General features: G+C 39.2%; 4 protein-coding genes and 1 long non-coding RNA gene across 6 annotated transcripts; 4 read left to right on the top strand and 1 right to left on the bottom strand.

The window, feature by feature from the left end:
• The first annotated feature begins 4,086 nt into the window (after positions 1 to 4,086).
• On the top strand, positions 4,087 to 6,459 carry LOC139783953 (uncharacterized). Its single transcript, XM_071723121.1, has one exon. It carries the CDS (start codon positions 4,087 to 4,089, stop codon positions 6,457 to 6,459), a length of 2,373 nt encoding a protein of 790 aa, XP_071579222.1.
• A 272-nt stretch (positions 6,460 to 6,731) lies between these two features.
• LOC139783955 (uncharacterized) lies at positions 6,732 to 10,291 on the top strand. 2 transcript variants are annotated; one of them, XR_011721431.1, is made up of 2 exons: positions 6,732 to 6,797; positions 10,026 to 10,291. It is a non-coding gene; the product is annotated as an uncharacterized lncRNA (long non-coding RNA). The 2 variants fall into 2 exon arrangements; XR_011721430.1 differs by lacking the exon at positions 6,732 to 6,797 and adding an exon at positions 9,315 to 9,715.
• Positions 10,292 to 10,378: 87 nt separating this feature from the next.
• On the bottom strand, positions 10,379 to 14,319 carry LOC139783952 (uncharacterized). Its single transcript, XM_071723120.1, has 6 exons — positions 14,222 to 14,319; positions 13,877 to 14,053; positions 13,552 to 13,611; positions 12,201 to 12,260; positions 10,604 to 11,763; positions 10,379 to 10,407 (listed from the first exon to the last, which is right to left on the bottom strand). The coding sequence occupies exons 1-6, from the start codon at positions 14,317 to 14,319 to the stop codon at positions 10,379 to 10,381; spliced, it is 1,584 nt and encodes a 527-aa protein (XP_071579221.1).
• Positions 14,320 to 14,947: 628 nt separating this feature from the next.
• On the top strand, positions 14,948 to 15,946 carry LOC139783951 (uncharacterized). The gene has a single exon (XM_071723119.1). The coding sequence runs from the start codon at positions 14,948 to 14,950 to the stop codon at positions 15,944 to 15,946; it is 999 nt and encodes a 332-aa protein (XP_071579220.1).
• Positions 15,947 to 16,489: 543 nt separating this feature from the next.
• On the top strand, positions 16,490 to 17,467 carry LOC139783950 (uncharacterized). The gene has a single exon (XM_071723118.1). It carries the CDS (start codon positions 16,490 to 16,492, stop codon positions 17,465 to 17,467), a length of 978 nt encoding a protein of 325 aa, XP_071579219.1.
• Positions 17,468 to 17,698: the final 231 nt, after the last annotated feature.

Genomic DNA, 17,698 nt, shown 5'->3' with positions numbered 1-17,698 from the left:
ATACAAATTTTTTAAAATAATTTTTTTTTACAAAAATCGATTTCTTTCATTATTCTGCGTATAAAAGTATCAAGGTAAAGTTATCGAAAACTACGAGATATTTCATATTTTATATAAAAAGTATCATGACAAAATAAAATATCTCAGAAAATTCTTAATGGAAGAGAGCTTTATTATAGTGTTTCGAAAACGCCTTGACAAGGGCTACAAGAATATGCAATAAAAAATAGGGGATTCCATTTAAGAAAACATCGATCACATTGACCTGGCCTTGAAAAAAATCACTCAAAGTCAGTTCCATATTTTCATCATCTTATCCTACAACTTTTATCTAAAATATTTTTCCATATCTAAAACCGTTTTCAAGATCCATGGGACTGGGTCAGACTTTAGAGATACCCTATATAAGTTCATATATAATTATTATATATTATTTTCAGTTATTTAAATTATAGGGTATATATTTGCAAAATAATACACACAATATATTTATTTATAAAAACTATAATATATGTACATTTTTTACGAATTATTACAAATAATTTCACTGTTTATGAAAATTTAATAAAATATTATGAAAAATAATAAAAAATAATAATAATTAATGTACGTTGATGGAATTTGGGGAATGGGAATGAAACAGACTGAACAGACTCCGTTATGCGTGGCTAAAATAAACTTTACTTTTCAAACGTGGTATCAACGGTCTTTACAACGCGAGAGCTAGCGAGGAAGAAGGCGGAAGTACGCAACGAAACAAATAAACGCGGAAGGCGATAAAGGCGCCTTTACATTAGTTTACAGAAACATGAACCATAGAATACATACATAATATAAATATCTTAATTTGCCATAAGTCCACATTTCTCAACATTCCTCCTCAAATTAATATTTAATGTTCAAATTTAAACTTTACTGTTACGAAAATTACATCATGAATCTAACATAAATTTAAAAATCTACGCAACTTTAAATATTGCTCATTTCTTAACGGTTTGGTTAATACGTCTGCCACTTGTTCGTCAGTACTCACGTACTCTACTGTTATCAGTCCTTTCATATAATAGTCTCGTACAAAATTGTATTTCACATCTACGTGCTTAAGTCTCCGATGTTCCCAACGACACAACAGATGTATCACCGATTGATTGTCTTCATAGATTTTTGGAGGTTTTGAAAATTCCACTCCGAATTCCTTTAGAAGATTCCTCGTCTATATGAGATCTGTGAGTGATGTTGCTAAAGCAATATACTCCGCTTCAGTTGAAGATTGCGCTACCGTAGTCTGCCTCCTCGTACACCATAAAACAGGATTTCCGTACACCTGTATAAGGTATCCAGTGGTTGACTTTCTATCAGCTTCGCTTCCATAATTTGCGTCCGCATAACATATTAACGGCTCTTCTATTCCTTTTCGAAAGCACAGTTCCAGCTTTATTGTTCCTTTAATGTATCGGAGTACTCGTTTCAATCCTGTCCAGAGTTTGTCCGTTTGCCGAGTTTGGTATCTACTGAAGTAATTCACTGCTACGCCTAGATCGGGTCTGGTTGCAAGCATAGCATACATTAAACATCCGACCAATTCTCGGTATGGCTTCGACTCATCCAGAATTTCCGCGTCTTCGTGTAGAGTACTCTTTAGTTCTATCGGCGCCTTCGCAGGCTTGCATTCATTCATCCCAAAACGAGTTAACAGACTCTGCAGATAACCAGGTTGACTGAGTCGTATTTCGTTTTCCCTTCTGACTATAGTTATTCCGAGAAATGAGTGTAAATCGCCAAGATCTTTCATACAGAAACGTTTCTTCAACTTGTCTTTCAGTTTCTCTATTTCTCTGAGATTATTTCCTGCAATAATAATATCGTCAACATAAAGAAGCAGGTAAATTTTTCCTTCTACTGTAACCTTCACATACAAGCATTTATCTGTTTCCGCTTGTTGAAAACCTTGATCCTTCATTTCCGTGTCGAAAGTCTCGTTCCATGACCGCGGAGCCTGTTTCAGGCCATATAGGGCCTTCTTCAATTTGCACACCTTATTTCCACGAACTTTAAATCCTACGGGTGGCTTCATGTAAATCTCTTCCTTAATTCGACCGTGTAGAAAAGCATTCTTCACATCCAGTTGACAAGCATGTAGGTTCCTTTCATTGATGATTGCTAGCAGGTTCCTGAAAGTTGTCAGTCTTGCAACTGGTGCATAAGTTTCCTCGTAGTCGTATCCACACCGCTGTTTGTTGCCTTTGACTACTAACCGCGCCTTATAACGGTCAATTTCTCCGTTGCTATTGCGTTTGACTTTAAATATCCATTTGCAGTTGAGTGCTCGTTTTCCAGGTGGAAGCTCGACTACTTCCCAAGTATCATTTTTTATTAAAGCATCTATTTCCTCTTGTATAGCACCTTCCCATTCTTCTTTATCTCTTCTTTCTTGAATTTCTTCGAACGTTTCCGGTACATTTTCTACAAATGATTCCGCGTGTAACGCTAAAGCCGCATAATCTTCCAAATATTTCGGTTTCTTCTTCTCTCTCTCTGATCTTCGTAGTGTACATCCTTTATTTCCACTATCTCGATTTCCGTTAGCACGTGTCGGAGTTTCATCTGCATCTTCAAATTCGTCTTCAGATGATTCAGTCGTCCGAGGTGTTTCAATTTGAGGTGTTTTGTTTACAATGATGTTTTCTTGTGTATCGGTATTAGAATCTATTTGTTGTCCAACAGTATTCGGAATCCAATCTTCACTCGTCGAGTCGACAAAGGTGAATTTCGTCTCATCAAATATAACGTCTTTTCCAAACAGAATTTTCCTCTCTTCAGGACACCAGAGTTTGTATCTGTTGCGAATCGAAGAAAGGAATATTCGCGAAGTGAATATTCTTGAGTGCGAACATTCTTCGAGATCGCTCGAATGGCTCCAAACCGCGACGGTTTACTTCCCCCCTTTTTTTGTTGTTTTCGAGCCAACGGCCAGGTGTTTCTCGCGTGATCGCAAGCACCGCGACCAATAGACGATTTGGAGCCAATCAGCGTTTCTCACGTCACCGAATTCCTCGCGGCCTAACGCGAAGCTCCGGCCGCGATCCCTTGCCTGCTCCGGCCGGGACGGGCAGTGAGCCATCATAACTCGCACGCGATACATTTATCGACGTCGAGAACACGGAATAACATAGCGAGTGCGAAATAGCGAGTGCGAAATAGAAACGCGCATACAGTGTAACCCGCTTTTAATAAAGGGACTGACTTTTTTCTTGTACTTATTGTCTTGTACTTTCCACGGCGCGCAGCGCGAAAACGTCGAGCGGTCCACTAACATTTAATGGTCCTTCGAGCCGGATCAGTGATAAAAGACCGGCATAGACAGTTCGACCGCCTCAACAGTGATCACGTTGTGCTGCTCAGAGACAGACGGACCGTCGCGCTCACTCGACTCGCTCGAAAAGGAGTTCGCCGTTCGAACCGTTGCCCATCACGGTGTGATCGGACAGTCATTACCGGTTCATCGGGTACTTCGCGATACGTGCCCTTGACTCCGTGGCTCACTCCGAACATTGAGCGCTCTGCACCCGCTCTCCTAAAGATTGGTGCCTTGTGATTTTGCGAAGTGCTTCGGAGGCTCCTGCGTGACCTCCAGCAAACGTATCGTGCTCCTTGCGATACGCATCCGCCGCCCGACGGCGCCCTGCTTTGCGACGTGCTATACGTCCCTGCCTCCCGCGAGTATCGCCCTGCTACTCGCCGCGGAGTCGCACCCCGAGACGTGCGAGACGTCCCTGCCTCCCGCGAGTACCTGCTACTCGCCGCGGAGTCGCACTCCGAGACGTGCGAGACGTCCCTGCCTCCCGCGAGTACCTGCTACTCGCCGCGGAGTCGCACCCCGAGACGTGCCAGACGTCCCTGCCTCCCGCGAGTATCGCCCTACTACTCGCCGCGGAGCCGCACACCGAGACGCGCCAGACGTCCTTGCCTCCCGCGAGTATCGCCCTGCTACTCGCCGCGGAGTCGCACACGAGCGTCTTCGCTCGACAAGAAGATTGACACGCAAGTGTCTGAAAGATTTCTACACGATCCAGACATCCTCTTAACATGCCTTCGGATCTCGAAAATCTACTCATCGCTCAAGACGATACGATTGCTACGCTCACGCGATCGCTGACGAACTTTAAGAAGCTTGCCAAGGCTCAGGTCACCCTCCCCAAGACGAAAGGGAGACTGACGAACTTGGAAGCGCTCTGGGCGCAAACTCGAGCCCTTCATATCCAGATTCTACAGACGGCTACGGCGGAGGAGAAGAAGTCGACCCCCTACTTTCAACAAGAGGAAATTCTCGCCGCCGAGGACGCCTACTTCAACGCAGTGGACCACCTACAAGAAGTCATCGGTAGATTAAGTAACGACGCCCCGAGCGCGCCGTATCGAGGTAACGAGTCTTCTTATCGCGACGCGCACTCCGGAGTGTCATTGCATCTGCCTCGTATCTCGCTTCCGAACTTTTCTGGTGCTTTCGCTGAATGGGAGAATTTTCGCGGAATCTTCGAGTCTTTAGTAGCAAACAGTGAATCGTTGACAAGAACGCAAAAATTACATTATCTGAAAGCGAGCCTCTCCGGCGAGGCCGCGTCGTTGATTAATAACATTCAAATTTCTGACGCGAACTACGAGGCAGCTTGGCAACTTCTTACCGACGAATACGACAACCGCAACGCGATTATTCACGCGCATATCCATTCGTTCGCCGACTTACCGAAAATGAAAAACGAGAACGTGACCGAGTTGAAAAAACTTCGCGATAGTGTGTCCGCATCTCTCGCCGCGTTAACGAATCTCGATCGTCCGGTCGATATGTGGGACGACCCCCTTGTTTGTATTATCTCGCAAAAGTTCAGTCCGCGAACGCGAAATGAATGGCATCTTAAACGAGGCGACACGGATGCCTACCCTACTTATAAGGAGATTCACGATTTCATGACTCTTCGCATTCGCGGTCTCGCGGATTACCCTGCGCAATCCGAATCTGCGTCAAATGGTGCGCGCGGTAATAAAGCTCGTGCTTCGGTGAATACTGTTTCGCCCGTCAAATGCGTCCGTTGTTCCGGAAACCATGGTCTGGCAAAGTGTAATCAATTTCTAAGTCTGTCGGTCGAGCAGCGTCGACTCGCCGCGCGACAGCATAAATGTTGCTTTAATTGTTTGAGAACCGAGCATTTTTTAAACAATTGTCCGAGTAAAGGACGGTGCAATCAATGCCACCAAGCTCACCATTCGCTGCTTCACCGCGAGGGTACGGAAGCTGGTACTAAATGTACGCTTTCCGCAATTAATTCGCCGTCTTCAGCTCCGTCAGCTGTGTCAGTCGCCGCTGCCTCCGAGTCACCGGCCGCGCCCTCAGCGTTCGTTCAAAACGTGCATGCTACTCGAGAGTTTGTGAAACAACCGCCTCATGTACTTCTCGCCACTGCGTATGTTAGTTTAAGTACAATCGAGGGCCGCACATTTAAAGTACGTGCACTACTAGATCAAGGCTCGACATACAGTTTCATATCAGAATCTCTTTGTCAGACTATGCGAACCAGGCGTCATCGTGCCGCGTTGAAAATACATTGTTTTGGAGAAAAATTTAATGGAGTCGCGCGGTCACAAGTTAATCTTACTCTCGCGCCCTGCGACAAACAGCAACCGATACTCCCCTTCTCGGGCTACGTATATCAAAGAATCACTTCTTATACAGCCTCTCAACAGAAGCCGGCCGCAATGTGGCCGCATCTACGCGATTTACCTTTAGCAGACCCTGATCCCTCATGTAATCACCCGATTCATGTATTAATCGGCGCGGATTTATACGGGTCTCTGCTACTCGACGGCCTACGTCAAGGCCCGGTCGGCACACCGACGGGCCAGCTTACAATTTTCGGATGGATCCTCTCCGGTCCCGTCGGCCCTGCGCGCCCGGCCGGAGAGTCCGCTTCTGTCCTGAATTGCGTATCCTGCGAGGATACGAATTCCTTAATTCAAAGTTTTTGGGAGGACGAAAGTATCCCCTCTCGAACTCCTCTCACCGAAGAGGACGAACGTTGCGAGAGGCATTTTGCGACGACTCATTCTCGCGATTCACAAGGACGCTACATTGTGCGTTTGCCGTTCAAAAACGGCCTCCCTCGCGTCGGCGACACATTTCAAAAGGCTTCCTTTCTGTACTCCAATATGGAGCGCCGACTCTCGCGGAAACCAGAAATCGCCGCGCAGTATCACGATTTTTTAAGGGAATACGAATCGATGGGGCACATGGAGGCGGTGCGGGCGGACGAGCGCCCCCCTTACCCCCCGATATACATCCCGCATCATTTTGTTTTACGCGAATCGAGTACAACGACCAAGTTACGCGTTGTGTTTAACGCCTCTAGCGCATCGACCGACAAAACCTCGCTCAATGATTTCCTAATGGCGCATGGCGGGACCTAAACTTCAACAAGACATCGCCGCGATAATCCTGCGCTGGCGACTCTTTCGGTACGTGTACATGGCTGACATTGCTAAAATGTTCCGACAAATACTCGTGCATCGGGATGACGCGGACTATCAACGAATTCTTTGGCGCCCTCCCGACAGTCTGTTGATTCGGCTTTACCGCTTACTCACCGTGACCTACGGGCAAAAACCTTCGCTTTTTCTCGCACAGCGCTCCCTTCTCCAATTAGCTCGCGACGAAGGTAAAGACACAGTATATACAGTAGCGCAACTCCCTGTCGGCACCTTTGATGTCAGCGTGTACGAAATTCTACTGCACATGCGCGAGCTAAGTAAGTAACCAATCAAAGATCTGCTCTTTTTAGCTGAACTTCTTGCACCGTTCATCTTACCTCTTTTTCTCTCTAACGAGGAGAAAGAGAGAAGAAAGATAAATGGTGCAGAAGCTAAAAGAACAGATCACATACTACTGATCTTTTATATTACTTTATATTACTTTATACATTTTCATTATTTCTTCTTTTTTCTAACTTATTATATATATATATATATATATATATATATATATACATATACACTAAACATTACATTTAAAATATAAATTTAATAAAAATGATGTAAACAATTAGCTAATCACATAGTATATTTTATAGACAATAAAAAATATAAGTCAGAAAATAATAAAAAAAACAAAATTATATGAACATCGATTAATATAAAAACTAATATATGTACCTATACATATATATATATATATATATATAAGATATAATGTATATATAAAATATAATGTACATATTTGCGATAAAAAACAATATACAAATGTGATAAAATGTTGAGAGAATCTAAATAATGAAGCAAATAACATGTAGAGTAAATATTTATAATAATAATGTTATTATAATTAAAAAAAATATGTATAAATATTTTTTTATCTAGTCTATAAATATATACATTTATTTATTGAAATAATATATACTATTTATATTATTTATACTACATAATGCTATTTATATACTACATATACTAAATATACTATTTATTGAAATAATATATACTACTTAAATCAATATCTTAAATTTTTCTATTAAAAAAATACAAATATATTAACCGAAATTAATAAATGGAAATCAAAGTACATTATTTGTACACAATAATAAAAATATCTTATATGTCGGAAAGAGAATTTATTTAAAAACATTAGAAATATGCATTACAAACACATCATCACGCATACATACACGTATATATATATATATATATATATATATATACGTATATACATTTATATTATTTATATATATCTATATGTACCCGGATAGTTAAATTTGTCAAGAATAGATTTAGAAAATATCTATAAATTTTAAGTCCATTTTCTATTGCTCAACTAGTGCAGCCATTTCGTTCAGTTATAGAAAACAGACCCTTGAGAGAGTGTCGACAGGAATATAACAGAATCTGCAGAACATAATGATAGATTTGACTGCAGAAACTGAGCAGCCGTTTCGTAATCATTTAAATAATTGTATTCCATTTAAATATTTACTAAATGACAGATTCTTTTCGGTTTCTGCAGACAATCTGTTATCAGATTATATCGACAGAATCTGTCAGCAAAACACGAGTTTAATGCGGATACAGATGATACTGGATCTGTTGTAATATCTGCTGCCAATCTGTTATTGTCATACTATGGGCAATTTGTTTAATATAGGTATATATATATATATTCTCCACAGTTGAATCATTTGTCCATATTGCTATTTGATCCAAATTTTGATATAAGGCAAAAAAAGGTGCAAGAGAAAAATAAAATCTCTCTTCTTTAACCTGCCAATATACTTGCCATGATACTTAATATGTAAGAGATGCACATTTATGCAATGGGGGAATGCTCCGTCTTCTTTGTAGTCTTCTATTTATTTATGCGGCAATTATGACTCCTTGCGCGAGAAGCACATCAGACACCTATTTACGTTATAAACAAAATATTAGATAGCAAGATTTAAAAATAAAGATAAATATCTTATTTCATATTTTATTAACACAATTGTACGAATATATTACAAGAAAACTATAGTTAAAAACTATACATATTGTACATATAACAAATTATATGTAACAATCAATTTTAAGAAACTTTAAACCTAAAAAAGACGAAACAATACACATGCATATGGATATATGAGACGCGCACAAAGTACATAGTTATAAAAGTTTTACATGACAGTTAATTTCAAGAAACATTAAATCTAAAAGATGAAACAATAAATCCATGCATAAGTGACAAAGCTAAATGACACACACACACATACACATACAAAATACACAGTTATAAAAAATGTTATGAGTTAATTTCAAGAAACCTTAAGCCTAAAAGACAAAACAATAAACTCGTGCATATAGATATGACACACACACACACACACACACACACACACACACACACACACACACACACACACACACACACACACACACACACACAAAATATATAGTTATAAAAAATGTTATGTAGGTGTTAATTTCAAGGAATCTTAAGCCTAAGAGACGAAACAATAAACCCGTGCATGTAAATATATATGACGCACGCACACACACACATACAAAATACATAGTTACAAAAAATGTTATATGACAGTTAATTTAAATAAACCTTAAACCTAAAAGACGAAACAAGAAACCTATGCATGTAGATATATGACACACACACAAAACACAAACTTGGAAAAAAAGTACATTACTGTATAGACATACATGCATATAAATATATATTGTTAAATATATCTTTATTTCTTCTCTCCTAACTCTCAGTCATTTGTCTGTACCTTAGCTACTCGATCCACCTCGGTACGAGCCAAAGAGAAAGCGAGAGAGAAGAAAAATTGTCTATAATAATTAACCCTGTATGATTTCATGGAATATATAAATCGCAAACCTAAAGAACAAACGGGAAATAATAAGTTATAAAAGATAATCCATCATTTGACTACTAATTAACCGAATTTCATAATAATGCGCATATATAGTGAAAATAAGACTGCATGCATACAAACAAGTAAAAAATAAGTCAGAAAATAAAAGAATTATAAATGTAAAATATTAAGAAGTTTTCTATTTTTTTTAGTGACTTTTTTATCAACATTTTTGGGTGCTTTATTATGTTGAGACAAAGTATAGTAAATACGCATGCGCATAAATAGTTTTATTAAATACACTGTTGGAAAATTTGGACATGGTGCTTCAAAAGGTACGGCTTGTGCAAGTTCAAATAAATATTTACCAATATTTTTTTGGAAACAATTACTTTCAAAAGTAGTGACAAATATTTTTTCTAATTCATGTATATAAGAACAAAAATTATGACTTGCTACGTTCAAATTTCCAAATTGATTTTCTTCTGTGGTAGTAAAAGCTCGAAAAGAACAATATAAACTAGTATCATCTATGACAGTCTTGTTTTCATTAAGATAAGTTGTACACGCTTCACATGTATGTATTTGTAGACATTTCTTTATTAAATACCCGCATACATATCTAAACGCATTTTCTTCTGGCAGGTCCATATTGTAATAGTCATGATTGGGGATGTCTAAAATTGGACGCGCCGAAGATGGAATGAACGCAGAAGATGATGAAGGACTCGAACATGATTGATCTCCAATTAAATTTAACATTTCATCTGTATCTACAGCACAATTTTGCGTATCTGTATGTTGTAACAGTTTCATACTGAATAATTTTTTAAAAGCGCGAGTAAACTGTATTGGTGTCGGATTTAAGCAATTACCGCCTTGTTGTCTAATAGAACCAAAAAAATTTTCAATACAGTCTTGATTTATTCTTCGTGTGCGAAGATATGGAAAATCATAACATTTTAATTTATTCCAAAGTAGCATTATACTTTTAATTGTTATTTGCCAGCATTCAAAACAATTAAGTCTAACACGTGAACCTTTTTCATTAATTACATTTATATTTTTCATAAAATTTATCATTTGTTCTAAGAAATTAATTTGTTTTTCGCTTCCTGTAAATACTTTTCCATATTCTTTAGGGTTATTTATCGCAGAGGAATTTAGAATATCAAATAATTTGTCAAAATGATCAATGAAATCTATTGTTCCTATTGCCTCACTTGAAAGAAAGCCAGAGGACATCTGAGTACACATGCCTGCAGCTACGCGATTACTAAAAATTTGAACGGCAAATTTGACTTTCATTTTTTGAAAACTGGTAGGTTCAATATGATTTTTAGATAGTTTCGGAGCGGTTTTAATCCATTGCTTACTATCTATGTTATAAAAATCGACAATATGAGTCCATAAAGCAACTTTGTCCATTCCAAATTCTATACGATGTTTGTATAAATTATCGCGTGTTCTTTTCATTAAATGGGGAGTATCAAATATGTACAATATTTCAAAATCGTCAACTAAAAAAATTGAATTGTTTATTGAAATGCCCAATTCACGAGACAGCTGCATGAAATTAGACCCCATATCCGAAATTAAAGCATGCACGGTAGCACCACAATTATGTAATTTACGTATAATGTCAAATATAATAGGTTTTAATACATCTGCTCTACATGTTGTTTCAACAAAACAAAAGCAAACTGGAAGTTTCCAATCACCTGCAATGCTGCGTGCCATAACAACAAAAGCATTTTTTGCAGGTTTCGCTGATCTCTCGTTGCCTGTATTTTCAAATCCAACTATTTCATCTTGTGAAAGATTATAAAATAAATGAGCTTTTAAACTCATTTCATCGATGCACAATATACAATGACGTTCTAAAGGCGGTAATGAATTTAATTTTACAGATAAAGCGTCAAAAATTTTGTTGTTTATGCCGGGTTTAATTTGCCATGTGTGCGTGAATGAATGTAGACCACGAATGGAAGGTAATGCAAACTGTTTCCTAAGTTCTCGATAATTTCGCGGACTTAAAAAAAATAAGCTTAAAGCAAACCGTTTAAATTCAGGACTATATCTTCTCCCATGTTTGCTTTTAATTTGCGCGTCAATTTGTGCAGATAATAATTGTGCAAAATTAGTCGGTAGTAACTTACAGCCTAATTGACGAAGAATTTCATGTTCCTTACATTCTTCCTGAGACTTTGCCTTGCTTTCCAGGTTCTCAACTTTCTTTCGAAGCCGTCTAACTCTTTCACGCAGCATTTTATTATCTGCTTTCAATTTCAAATGTCGTTCTCTCCATTTCTTCTGCCGCGAAGTTTCTTTTACAGCTGCTGAACACATGCTTCTGGATCTTTTACAGCTGCTGGATGTGCTTCTAAACAATAGAGAAATATTATAACATTACAGAAATATATTGCATGTATTGAAAAAAAATAAAATTATACAACTAGAAAAAATATAAATATATTGAGAAAAATTAACTAACAATTTTAATAATTTTGCAATCCTGTACAGGAAAAAAATAAAGTACAAATAACATAAGAATTTTGAAAACTTCTAAATAAATGTAATTAGATACTGAATATATTATGCAATCATGTAAATAATTATTTTTTACATTTATTATTATTGTTTTAAAAAATTAAGAGAAAAACGACAAAATAATATAAAATATAAAACTGAGAAATATATTTTAATGTGTGCATGTGTATTTATAAATCGAAATAATAACTATCATAAACTGTATATCTTTACAAATAATACAATATAATTAAAATGCACACACATATGTTGAATAAAGTAAAAACTTACGGTTTAGCAATTTCAGCATCTCTATCCATGGATAGCGTTGCGTTTGACGTCTGGATACTACTGAAACATATCACATACATTTTTCATACCCTAAGGTAAATGTCCCTATGGCCGACACCTATAAGGCCGACCCAACAAAAGAATGGCGTTGTCAAGCGTGACGAAAATAAATTCGATAAAGAGTTTCATACTGGTGGATAGCTTCATCCATGCACTTTCCAAAAATCGTAGACTCAATCCATTCCGTCAAGTATTTTTCTAGATAGAGAAGAATAAAGGCGCACTAGTGCGTGCTCCCTCTACCGACCAGCTGTTCCCAATTCCGACCAGGCATGCCCCCATCACCGACCACCTTTTTTCAGAGCATACGAGGCGGAGGTTTCAAACGAAAAATAAACATAAAAATGAACATAAATCAATGATAAACATAAAAAATACACATAAATCATGAAAATAGGTATTTTATTTTAATTTGATGATATCACACAATCAATATCAAAGAGATTATCACTGACTTGAACGATAAAGAGAATTCATAGATGATCAGATATGTAAAAAATAAGGAATATATATTGAAATACAATTATTATTGCTCCCATTTATATTATTATAAAATTTTTTCTCATTTCTTTACCGCCAGTCACAAAAATCTATAGATATTTCTGCGTAATGTAATCTGCGTAGCAAGGAATAAATTATTGTCATGTATGCAGACTTCGATCATAAACTCTACAGCATTTATGATCGAACAACAAAATTTATATTTTTTACAGATATTTTAGTGTTCGACAATATACTGATGTTTACGTGTACGGTACTGGGGACATGCAGGCGTTTTGCTGTGTCTAACCTCGACCATCGAATAAATAAAAAAAATGACAGTTTTTGACTAATTTTTTTTTCCGAATATGGCAATCAAACTGTAACGAACCATTTAGCGCTCGAATTATTCCTTACAAAAGGATTTTGAACGAAATACGGACTATTTAGGCGACCGACAATTCTTAACCTCACTCTTAAGAATACGCGTGGATGGTGACGTGCGGTAAGAAATGCGAAAAAAATATATCTAATTATTGTATTTACTCTGCACGTTATAATCCCTTTGTACTGCACGAATTGCGGAATTTTTTCACTCCACTAATCAACGTGTTGATGAATCGGCAGCCTCATAAATAACGTTTCACGTCAAAGTGGTCGGTAGAGGGAACATGGTCGGCCATAGGGACATTTACCTTACATTGATAGAAAAATAAAATATATATATTTTGCACAAAAAATATATTATAACAGCAAAATCTATTTTTGTTATTATAGAAATATGTTATAAGGTATATAGAGATTGAAGAACCTGTTTGTTTCTTCTTGTTGTTCAACAACTTCAATCACTGCTTCATCTTCCTTATCATTTCTTTCTTGTGTATGTTCTTCTGATGCTGTTGTCACAAGTGTATTGCTGTAAAAGTTATATTATGGATAGTATTATTATATTTCATATATTATCAAATATTGTTGATATTATTAAATGTAATATTATTATTTTATATTATCAAATGTTTTTTATCTTATCAAATATATAGTATCATTTTATATTATACAATATTGTTCATTATTAAAAAATTTAAATATTATTTAGAATAAACAATAATGTGCAGTATAAAAAATTTATTACTTACTCTCTTCCAAAAAATATTGTAGGTACAGCATCAGGATAAAGAGAAGCTCTTTTTTGGCCTATTTTGTACCACTTTTCTTCAAAATGCAAGTGGCATAGTCGATAGTTGCGATGACCATATTCTGGGCCCATCACTTGCAAGTCGAGTCTTCCGCATGCATGTATCCATTGCAACCATCTGAAAATGTTATGCCAATTTGTTATTAACATAAAAAATATATTACATATATATATATAGATAGATTTTAGGGAAATATGAAAATATTGAATTATGTGTGTGGATTCAATATATCTATATAAAATTATATACATGCTTTAAAAAATGATAATTAAAACAAAATTGTACCTATCATGTTCCTTAGGGAATAAAAAAAAGTGTCTTTTCTCCGTAATATTGTTGCACTCCTTCGCAACACACCATAAACTTGATTTACGATTCGACATCTTTTTCTATATTTTTCCTGTCTTCTAAGAAGCAGCACCTGCAACAAAGCTAAGATCAAAAGTGCTTTTTGGAAGAGAATAGAAAATCTGTACAATCTTATTTATATACAGATTAACTATTCCCTCTAAGAGTGAATATAATTTTTCTCGGTTAACCGTCAATTTTAAGTTTTATTTCTTTCACTCTTTATATAATTGAACACTGAACACTGAACACTGAACACTGAACACTGAACACTAAACACTGAACACTCCTGCTCACTTTCTTTATCTTTCACGTCTAACTCCGATTTCTCGCACACGACGCACACTTCACTTCTATGTAAGATGTCTGTTACCGCCAATTTTAACCGTTATATAGGTAGGAGAGAAAGCGCTATAGAGGAAATAGAGAGAGGAAGTGCGACAGAAAATCAGTTCTGTGATTGGTTATCTACTTAGCTCGCGCATGTGCAGTTGAATTTCGTACACGCTGAAATCGGAAGAGTTGCGCTACTGTATATACTGTGGTAAAGACTTCCCCGACGCGGTCAATATAATCGAAGAGTCGACCTACGTCGATGATGTTTTTTTCGGAGCAGACGACCTTCTGTCTCTGCTCGAAAAGCGCAAGCAACTCGTGGGCATAATGAATCGCGGATGTTTCCCCCTTCAAAAATGGGCCGCGAATTCAGCCGAACTTTTGACGGATATTCCAGAGGACCAACGGGAATCCTCGGACTATCCGATCAATCACGATGACACGCTCAAGGTCCTCGGCCTGTCTTGGTCTCCGCGCGATGACTCGTTTCGTTTCGTAATTTCGCCATACGCCGTGACAGTTCATACTAAGCGCTCCGTTTTATCGTTTATTGCAAAGCTGTATGACCCTCTCGGCTGGGCGTCACCGATAGTCATCGCGGCCAAGATGTTGATGCAAGAGCTCTGGCTCCGTAAAATTGATTGGGATGCTCCCATCCCCGATGATCTTCTGCATCAGTGGATCAATTACGTTTCAGACTTGCCTAATATTAGCAAAATACGCATTCCTCGATGGACAGGAATGCGTCAAGATAAACTCGATGTTGAATTGCACGGCTTCGCGGACGCCTCCACTCGCGCTTACGCCGCGGTAGTTTTCCTCCGAATTGTGCATTCTCCCTCTAACATTCAAGTCATCCTCCTCGCGGCCAAAACGAAAGTCGCGCCATTGAAAACCGTTAGCGTTCCACGCTTGGAACTTAACGCCGTCGTTCTATTAATTCGATTGCTAGAATGGGTAAGAAACACCACGGGCTTGATGCGAGCTCTCTTATTTGGATGGACTGATTCCCAAATCGTATTAGCTTGGCTTCTACAACATCCATCCCGATGGAATTCCTATGTCGCGAACCGCGTCTCCGAGGTGCAGACGCGCCTTCCGACCGTACGTTGGCAACACGTTCGCTCCCAGGAAAATCCTGCCGACTGCGCTTCGCGCTGTTTTACTGCCGCCGATCTCGTCAATCATGAATTATGGTGGTCGGGGCCCCGGTGGCTTAGCTCAACTACGGCCTCGTGGCCGATCCCCCCGACTCCTATTGAAAAGGACATTTTACAAACGGTATCTTCCGAAGCGCGTAAAGCTACCGTTCATCTCGTCGATTAAGCTCCTGAGTGGGATCTGCCCACCTCCTGCTCGAGCTGGATCCGACTTCTTCGTATTACCGCGTACATTCGACGTTTCGTTCAAAACTTAAAAAATAAAGTCGCCTCTTCGGTGATCGTCGAGTCTCCCTTGACCGCAGAGGAGATCCACGAAGCCTCCGTCTTTTGGCTTCGATCGGCACAAGCGACTTGTTTTTCGGATGACTTGAAAGCTTTGAACGCTCACGCCGCTGTATCGCGATCAAGTTCTTTACGCTCTCTCCACCCCTTTATCGGGAAAGATAAATTAATCCGGCTTGGCGGGCGGCTCGAAAACTCCGCGCTGAGTTACAATGAGCGACACCCCGTCATACTTCCCAGACATCATATTGCCGAACTTTTGATCGATCAAGCACACCGACGCTCCCTCCATGGAGGGACTCAACTCACGCTTAGGTGTCTCCGTCAAAATTATTGGTTAATTTCAGCGCGAAGCATGATCAAATCTCACATTCATAAATGTGTTACATGCGTTCGACATTCCGCGAAAACTCCGACGCAACTAATGGGTGATCTCCCGAGTCTCCGAGTAAATCCTGCTCCTCCGTTCTCTCACACGGGCATAGATTACGCCGGACCTATGAACATTACCCCCGTTGTCGGTCGCGGTCAAAAGGGGAGCAAACACTACGTCGCGGTATTCGTTTGTCTCGCCACTAAGGCGATCCACCTCGAAAGTGTGGAGGATTACTCCACCGATGGATTCCTCGCGGCATTTCAACGGTTTGTCAGTCGCCGCGGACTGCCATTGGACATGTACAGCAATAATGGCACGAATTTTGTGGGTGCTGACCGCGAGCTCCAACGCAGCTTCCGCGCGCTTGTGAACAACCCCTCCCTTAAGGAAATTCTCGCTAACGACGGTGTACGGTGGCATTTCGTGCCCCCTGCGGCACCACATTTCGGCGGGCTTTGGGAGGCTGGAGTGAAGAGCTTTAAGCACCATCTCAGGCGAGTGACTGGTGCTCGCACTCTGTCTCGCTCTGAATTCGTTACGCTTTTATGTAAGATAGAGGCTTGCTTGAACTTGCGACCGATCTCTCCACTTAGCGACGATCCGTCCGATTATACCGCTTTGACGCCTGGTCATTTCCTTATCGGCCGACCGCTCACGAGCGTACCGGAGGAATCCGTCTTCGAAATCAATGCGAATCGTTTGTCGCGATGGCAACACGTACAATTAATGCTCGAACAAATCTGGCGTTCTTGGTCGTCGGACTATTTACATTCATTGCAACAGCGCGTTAAATGGACCGAATCTCACGATAATCCGAAGGTTGACGAGTTAGTTTTACTTAAGAATAACCTACTCCCTCCTTCAAAGTGGGAACTCGCAAGGATTCAGCAAGTCCATCCCGGACTTGACGGTCGCGTTCGCGTCGTCACATTGCGCACCGCCAATTCCGAGCTTAAACGACCAATAACGCAGATCTGTCGGTTGCCTGCATCTATCCGTCCACCGGGACCCGTAGAATCTCGTTAAATTTAAGCCAGCGTTTTTCTTCTCTCATTAGATTTAAGGACATTGTGTTAACTCTAACAAATGTATATAATGTATATAAAGTTGTATAATAAGACGTCCACACGCTCCTCTGTGCGACCTTGTCAATCCCCGTTTGTTTCGCATTCCGTCGAATACGAGGCGGGCGGCATGTTGCGAATCGAAGAAAGGAATATTCGCGAAGTGAATATTCCTGAGTGCGAACATTCTTCG

This window comes from Temnothorax nylanderi, unplaced genomic scaffold (genome assembly GCF_030848795.1).
Source record: "Temnothorax nylanderi isolate EJ_2023f unplaced genomic scaffold, tnyl_v1.0 TNYL_tig0563_pilon, whole genome shotgun sequence".
In the NCBI taxonomy this organism is placed as follows: Eukaryota; Metazoa; Arthropoda; class Insecta; order Hymenoptera; family Formicidae; genus Temnothorax; species Temnothorax nylanderi.
The sequence above is the reverse complement of the archived record's forward strand: the minus strand, read 5'-3'. Positions and strand labels throughout refer to the sequence as shown.